A 7,565-nucleotide genomic window follows, 5' to 3' on the forward strand; every position below is an offset into this window, starting at 1 on the left:
AAAGAATATAGCAGTTATTCATGAAAGAATAAAATATCCCATGTTTTCCTGGTGCTTGAGATATTTTTCTCTTTTGAATCTCTTGTCTGACTCTTTATCTTTTATATACCACAACACAATCCGAGAGCAGTAAATATCACAAATTTGATCTTGTCCAAACTGAAGTGAATGGAAAACTGCCAATGGGGCTCAAAGGACAGAGAAAATGAGTCCCCAAAGTAGACGTTAATAATAATCACTGTGGTAACAAGCTCCATTCATCCTTTCACTTCTGTTTTGCATGTCTTTTCTTATTTGCTTTAGGGAGGTAATGATATGGAGGCATGTCAAAAGAGTATTTTCCTCACACATATTAGATATGCAGAGGCTGTTTCTGTCTCTGGACTGGCCGTATCATAAGCAGTTTAAATTGCAAACTACCCTCAGTGGAGCTCCTGATTTACAGAGATTGACTGGCCTGGAATTTGTACTTCTAGCATTGACAAAGGCTTGATCTTTCTCCCTGAGGAAAAGGCCAGTCCTCTGTTACCCTGAGAACACATGTTCCACCCCAGACAAATAATAGAGAAGTTATTCAGCTGCTCTTGTTGTCTTACCTGATGCCCACTGGAATAGTTCTCTTTAGAAAGCTGCTGTGATTGCTTCTAAACTTATTTCAAACTGCTGCAAATCAGATGCAAATCTTTCATAAAAGAGGAGTTTACCACATGTAAAACACTGGCTGAGTTAAGGGAAGATTATGCATTGGTTTTGAGCAAGTCCTCTTGTCTTTTAATGATAAAGGGGCCCTATAGAAGGCAGCAAATCTCAAAGTGCTCTCAGCTTCCAAGGAACTCTCATGGAAAGGGCAGCAAAGCCCATCCCTCAATGGATCCCTCATATTTTAAGGCAGATGAAGATCCAGGGGGCCAAATCAGGAGTGCAGACGTAAAGCTGCATTTCCTCTTGTGAATTACCCTTCAAAGCCAACAAACCTCAGCAGCCTGAGCAGCTCTTTGAGGGGTCACTGTGCCCCCTCCTGCTCCCCAGGCCCCCAGCCATGGTGCCAGGGGCTGAGGGATGCTCGGGCCCTTTCCTGGCTGCTCCTGGCTTTGGTTTTGGGAGCAGAGCTGTGATGAAACCCTGATATCACTGCTACCATGCACTTCAAACACTGCCCAAGGCCACTGCCAGCTTTGAAAAGAGACGTCTGAGCGATACCCCTCATTCCTGCGACTGCCGGGCAGGGCAGTGAGCCCTGCTTAGCGCTGTCCCGGAGGGGAGGCAGAGCCGGGCAGAGGCAGAGCGTGGATCCCTGAGGGCGAGAGGGCACAGCCCGCCCGGAATGGCAGAGAAAGCCATCGGGGAGCCCCGAGGGCCACGGGGACGAGCTGAGGTACGGTGTAGAGAACAGCGCAGGCAAGAGAACGGACTGGGAGAGACTGGGAGAGGCGCTGGGAGCGTCCCTGCCGGGCTGGGGAGGGGCGGGCAGCGGGCACGGTGTGCTCCAGAGTCCGGGCTGGAGTTCCGTGCTGCACTCCCCGCTCCACAGAACCACCGCCGGACCGGGACCGTCCTCAGCAGCGGGGGGCTCGGGCTGGGCTGGGCTGGGCTGGGCTGGGCTGGGCTGGGCTGGGCTGCACCGCCCGGCCCCTCGCTCGCTCCGCCCGGCGGGGCTGAGCTGGGCGGGGCGGTGCCGAGGCCGAGCTCCGGCTCTGGCTCCGGGCAGCGCCGCGGGTTCTCCGCCGGCACCATGGGCCGGGACGGGCCGTGGCTCAACCTGTCCGGCAGCTCCTGTGCGGCGGGCGGGCCCTTCCCCGCCGGCACCGCCGCGCTGCTGGCCGCGCTCATGGGGCTGCTGGTGCTGGCCACGGTGCTGGGCAATGCCCTGGTCATTCTGGCGTTCGTGGTGGACCGCAGCCTCCGCACGCAGGGAAACTTCTTCTTCCTGAACCTGGCCGTCGCCGACCTGCTGGTGGGTGAGTAGCGGGGCGGCGCGGGGAGGGGGCTGGCTCCGCACGTGTCACCGCCGAGCTCTGTCCGCAGGCGGCTTCTGCATCCCCCTCTACATCCCCTACGTGCTGACGGGCGAGTGGAGGCTCGGCAGGGGCTTGTGTAAGCTGTGGCTGGTGATGGACTACCTGGTGTGCACCGCCTCCGTCTTCAACATCGTCCTGATCAGCTTCGACAGGTTCATCTGTGTCACCAGAGCGGTAAGGGCTGGGCAGGGGCTCCAGGGCTGCCCTTCCAGGCACGGGGGTTTGCTTAGGACACCTGGCTTTCAACGTCCTTGGGCCTCTCTCGAACAGCACATGAGACAGGGGCGATCGAGGCAGCTCCTCTCAGGCCTGGAAATAGTTCTGGGAGTGATCAGCTTTGCCAGAAAATGCATTTCCTTCTCACTTTTACAGTGGAGGAGGTACTCCGCTTTAGAAACAGGTACAGGCTGTGGCTGCAGAGGGAACAAGGTGTACTCATTTCCTCCCCAGCTGCATCTTGAATAAGCTTTAAAAGTACTGCCCAGCTGGCCCGGAGCTGCTGGCTCAGGACACTGCCTGATAGCCCAGGGCAGCCCAGCGGCGGCACAAGGCAGACACCTCCTTGCAGAGGGTATCAAACTGCCAGGGGAATTGGATGTGAGGCTGTGTATGGGTCAAAAGTGCAGATTTTAAGTTAACATCCTGCACAGGATGCAAATGCTATTTCCATGTAATGGCCACAGAAACAGAAAAGTCGTGTCTGCAGCATGCCACTTATTAAAAAGGGAAGATTAGACTTTGCACTTAATTTTCACCTAGACCATAACGCCTCAAAGTATTTTGGATGGTGTCAAAATAACACATTTTACCTGTTAATAGGTTTCACACTTCTACCCACACTTCTTGGTTATGTTCCACCCACATTTTCTTAAAATTTTCATTTAGGTTTGTTGCTCATTTAAATCACAAACAGTACAAAGAGAGGTTGCAGAATCAATTCAGCAGTTTTACCAACTTCTTTTTGAAGAGGGAAAAATGAACAGATTAATTCTTAAACAGTCAACACTCAGAATTCCTTTATTTTCTAGGTTCTGAATTATCCACAATTTTTTCTTTCATAAACTAATCTTTCATGACTATGCACATTGTATAAATATATAAACTAGATGGTTTCAGAAACAGAAATGGAAACTGGTCATAATAAATGAAAATAATCATCCACTTTAAAATACTTAAAATTAATCCCTCATATAAAAATCCCTCCCCAAGCAAGAATATAGAAAATGACTGTTGGGTTAGGGCAGTATGAGAACATATAAACAGGAATATCTGAAGTTCCAAATTATTCTCCATCTCAATGAAAATGGTAACTTCCTCCAAGACTGCTCCTGAAATCATTCATAACTTTGTTAAGGACTGCAAAAATCAGACCCAATTCAGACACACTCAGGTTTCCTCAGCACTGTGGCTCCTCTACCAGAACAGCACTGGCTGTGGAGATCAAAGCCCACAGCTGGGGGGCAGTAAATACGAACCCTGTGCAGAATTTAAGGCTGAGGATTTCATATTCCAAACCCTGTGTGGCTGCACTGTGGAGACATAAAGGGTGAATTCCAAGCCACTACATGAGCATTTGTCCATTGCCTCAGGGACAAACATTCCAGGGACTTTAATATTCTGATGAATTCCACTGCTGATATGGCTTACTGACACACTTATTATTTCTGCACCTTAGCTTCTCTATTTTCTAAATAATGGAAATCAGTTATTCTTCTGTAAAGCACTTTGCAGACCACAACATTCCATCAATACACCTTAACTGCAATCAGGAATTCTGCAAGTACTTCATGAAAGGATGAAATTAAGTATATCAAACAGAAGATGTTGTATAGCAAATATTTTGTGTGATTTTCACATTAAGAAAAAGTCTCTCTACAAAATAGAAAGAAGCTGCATGCTGTTCTGTGAATTCAAACCCTTTTATGTGTTTAAAATGATTTTAAAATTCCAAATAAAGGGTCAAATAAATGTTTTTAACCATTTTCTAAGCAGGTATCACACCTAAATCAATTAAATATGAAGCAATTGGTGAAAACCAATTTTATTCAATAGGAAGAGCAGTGGTCACTTGCTTTGAAGGAGACTGTTTTCGAGCTTTTAAGATCTGATGCATGTTCTCAGAATTTATCTAATCACCTTGATAAGGTTTCTTGGAAGGCAGATTTCAGAAATAACTCTTCTGTGATACCAGTAAGTTTGGTCTAACCCTCATTCCAACACCAACCCCTCCAAAGTGACAGAGAGGGCCATGCTCCAAAGCAGCCACATAACTGTTTGGGATATGTGCAATGTGTGTGACTTTTGTCCCTCAGGTCAGCTACAGGGCTCAGCAAGGGATGACCAGAAATGCAGTACTGAAGATGATGACTGTATGGATTGCTGCTTTTCTCCTCTATGGGCCAGCCATCCTCAGCTGGGAGCACATTGCCCAAAAGAGCATCCTCCCTGAAAGAGAATGTCATGCAGAATTCTTCTACAACTGGTACTTCCTAATGATTGCCTCTACTGTTGAATTCTTTACACCTTTCATCACTGTTATGTACTTTAACTTAAGTATTTACCTTAACATCAGGAAACGCACATTGCTCCGAAATGAAAACCTCTCACGTGGTCAAGAGGACTGTGAAATGAATTTCCAGGGGGGAAAAAAGGAACACACTGTGTTTTTTGTAAAGCCAACTAACAAACGTGAGAAGAGAGCAAGCAGCCTTCTTCTCCCAAAGAAGGCTCCAGGGCTTCAGGCCTCAGCTGAGCTTGGCAGTCAGCCATCAAATCTGAGTGTCAGTCATGACCTTCCACCCCTGCAGGTGGATGTAGAGACCAGGCCTCCCAGGAATGGCTTCTTCAAAGCACCAGAAAGCCTTTGCCAGCCCAGCAGCAAAGTGGACGTTGCTAACATTATGGCAAACAGATTTAGACTGTCCCGGGATAAAAGAGTAGCCAAGTCTTTAGCAGTTATTGTCTGTGTGTTTGGGTTGTGCTGGGCTCCATACACACTCCTGATGATCATCAGGGCAGCCTGCCACGGGCACTGTGTGCACCATTCCCTCTATGAGATCTCATTCTGGCTTCTGTGGCTGAACTCGGCCATTAACCCTGTTCTCTACCCACTGTGTCACATGAGCTTTAGGAAAGCCTTCATAAAACTCCTGTGTCCACAAAAGGCCAAAATTCATCCTGACATTTTGATGTGAAAAGTAAGAAGGCTGAAAAATTAGTGTATCTTTTATTTGGTGGGAGCACCAAAAAGCTGGTATTGCAATACCTGCAAATATTTATGGAATACTGGTAGGTAGGCACAAGTGTAGATATTTATGAATATGTAGAAATACAGTCAATCAATGTAGCTGGGAAAATCACAGCAGTGAAAAGAAAGGTCATTTTTCAAAGCTCTTTGGAAAATTACAACAACAGTGTATTTTCTGGTAATGGTGCACTAGTGTTGAAGAGCTGAAAACAAAAAACAACTTTCATGGCTAATAATTAGAGTTCAGGCTCTGTCACTTTTAATAACTAAATATTGCTGGAATTTCATAAAGCATTAATTTTGCATCTATTATATCTTACCCCAAACTCACTTCAAGACATCAAGGGTCTCAGTTGTTAAGTCTAGGATGCTTCCCCCCACCTCCACTTAGTGGCAAGCCAGACAAGACATGACCAACAATAAAAATACAGGAAAAGCATGGGACAGGAGGCAGCACAACAGTGATGTTACCAGAGAAGCTGAGCAACTGTAGCAGGTAAGGGAGCACTGATCTGAGTGGAAAAGATGATGGAAATAGAAAAGAGTAGAATATTTAGTAGAACAAAGTCCAAGAACAGAAGTATAGAAGGGTTTTGAGCTTTGTAATAGGAGATAAAAGAATCAGTAACTTATACAGTGGAAGAGTTTCACTAGGAGTTCCCTCCCTCAGCAGTGACTTCCTGCCTCCCACCCAAATCCTGCATGGGCAGGAATCTACTGAGGTCAGAACTCTACTCCTTACAGGGCTGAGGGTATTACTCTGTGCTTTGCTGTAAGAACAGAGTAAGCCTAAGTAGTCTATGAGATCCATGACAGAGCTTTAGGTAAATTTCCCTTTCAGTAATTTTTAAAAACATTTACAGGTGGACCTTTACTACTTCTGGCTAGATTAAAACAAACAAATAAACAAAAAAAGTGTTTTTTTCCCCTACCCCACCCATTGAACCTTTCTGTTCTTCAAGTCATTAGTGATCAAGAAAGTATCACTTGAAGTGTTGAGATATTTCCCAGGTTATGCATCATGACTGGCATGACACACAGTCTGTTACAATTTACAGCCTTGCTACTGCCCAAGAGTGTCTCTGCCATTGTGCCTGTGCCACAGGAGCAGCTCATACAACTGATTCTGAGTTTGGAGTAATTTGTCCCACCAGGTGTCACACTGAGCATCACTAAAGATATAAATTTGTTCCACCATCACCAGCTACATAACCTCACAGATGCTTTCCTTTGCTGACAAGTGATAGTTACTGAACAGCTCTAGTTGTCCATTGCCACAGTCAAAGTGCATGGTAACACAATCTTACAGTTTACAGGCAGTAAAATGGTTTACTTTGTAAACTTTCAATAAAAGTAATTAAGAGCTGTGGAAGACTTGTAAGTGTGTAGCCCTAACAAGTGGGAGATGGTGGAAAAGCACCAGTCTACAACATTTGGGTGACTGCAGTTGAAACTGCAAAACTGATATTCAAAGACACTTCCAAATTACAACGACTGATACTGAGGACTTAACAAACATGGTAAGCAAACACTGCAATCTAGGAGGACATATCCCTACACTATGAATGTATCCACATGAACATCATCACCACATTCTGCTACGGATGTGCTACAACAAAACAGCTTAACAGTTCTCCTATGAGGAATAGTTTCAACAGATACAGAGCAACATGAAGATTTTCGAATTAGGATCAATTATAAACCTGGGGAAGTAAAGCCTTTAAATTATCTCCCCATTCATTCCTCCTCCATTCCAAGCCAGACTTATTCATCAGTATATTAATGATCTAATTGTTGTATACTTTGCAATTGTTTCCTAGGATTGTATTTGCCTTTTTCAGAAAACAGGTAACACTAAATTACTGAACAATCCCCACCAAAGTCTCATTTACTATCCAATCAAGCCAGGACACATTTTCAGAAAACAGTGGTCACTCAAGGAGTAATGCAATTCAATCAGTTATGTTTAGAACACCACGTTCAGTAAAGGCAAACCAGACAGGTCAAAACTTTCAGCACCTGGCATTAACCCACGGTCTGGACCAGCTTCCCAGGAGCTGCTCTACTGCTCAGTGTCCTACAGCACTGCCATTGCACTGCCATCAGCTCTCTGGCACAGAATCCAGTAGGATTCTTCCTCACTCCAGGTATGTCATAAGAGCATTCTGAAATGTGAGCACACATCATCTCAGCACCATTTAACACTGGGTCTGTATCACAAACTCCTACATTACAAACGCCAGCAGCCACCCAGCTCAGCCAGGGTAACTATGCCTTGATTTTTCTGTCCCTACAAAACA

At 45.7% G+C, this 7,565-nt stretch overlaps 1 protein-coding gene across 1 annotated transcript; it reads left to right on the forward strand.

The window, feature by feature from the left end:
* Nucleotides 1–1,732: 1,732 nt before the first annotated feature.
* LOC106856361 (histamine H3 receptor-like) lies at nucleotides 1,733–6,637 on the forward strand. Its single transcript, XM_014881649.2, has 3 exons — nucleotides 1,733–1,958; nucleotides 2,026–2,192; nucleotides 4,331–6,637. The coding sequence occupies exons 1-3, from the start codon at nucleotides 1,733–1,735 to the stop codon at nucleotides 5,210–5,212; spliced, it is 1,275 nt and encodes a 424-aa protein (XP_014737135.2). The 3' UTR covers nucleotides 5,213–6,637.
* The last annotated feature ends 928 nt before the right edge of the window (nucleotides 6,638–7,565 follow it).

This window comes from Sturnus vulgaris, chromosome 12 (assembly GCF_052056855.1).
Source record: "Sturnus vulgaris isolate bStuVul1 chromosome 12, bStuVul1.hap1, whole genome shotgun sequence".
Lineage (NCBI taxonomy): Eukaryota > Metazoa > Chordata > Aves > Passeriformes > Sturnidae > Sturnus > Sturnus vulgaris.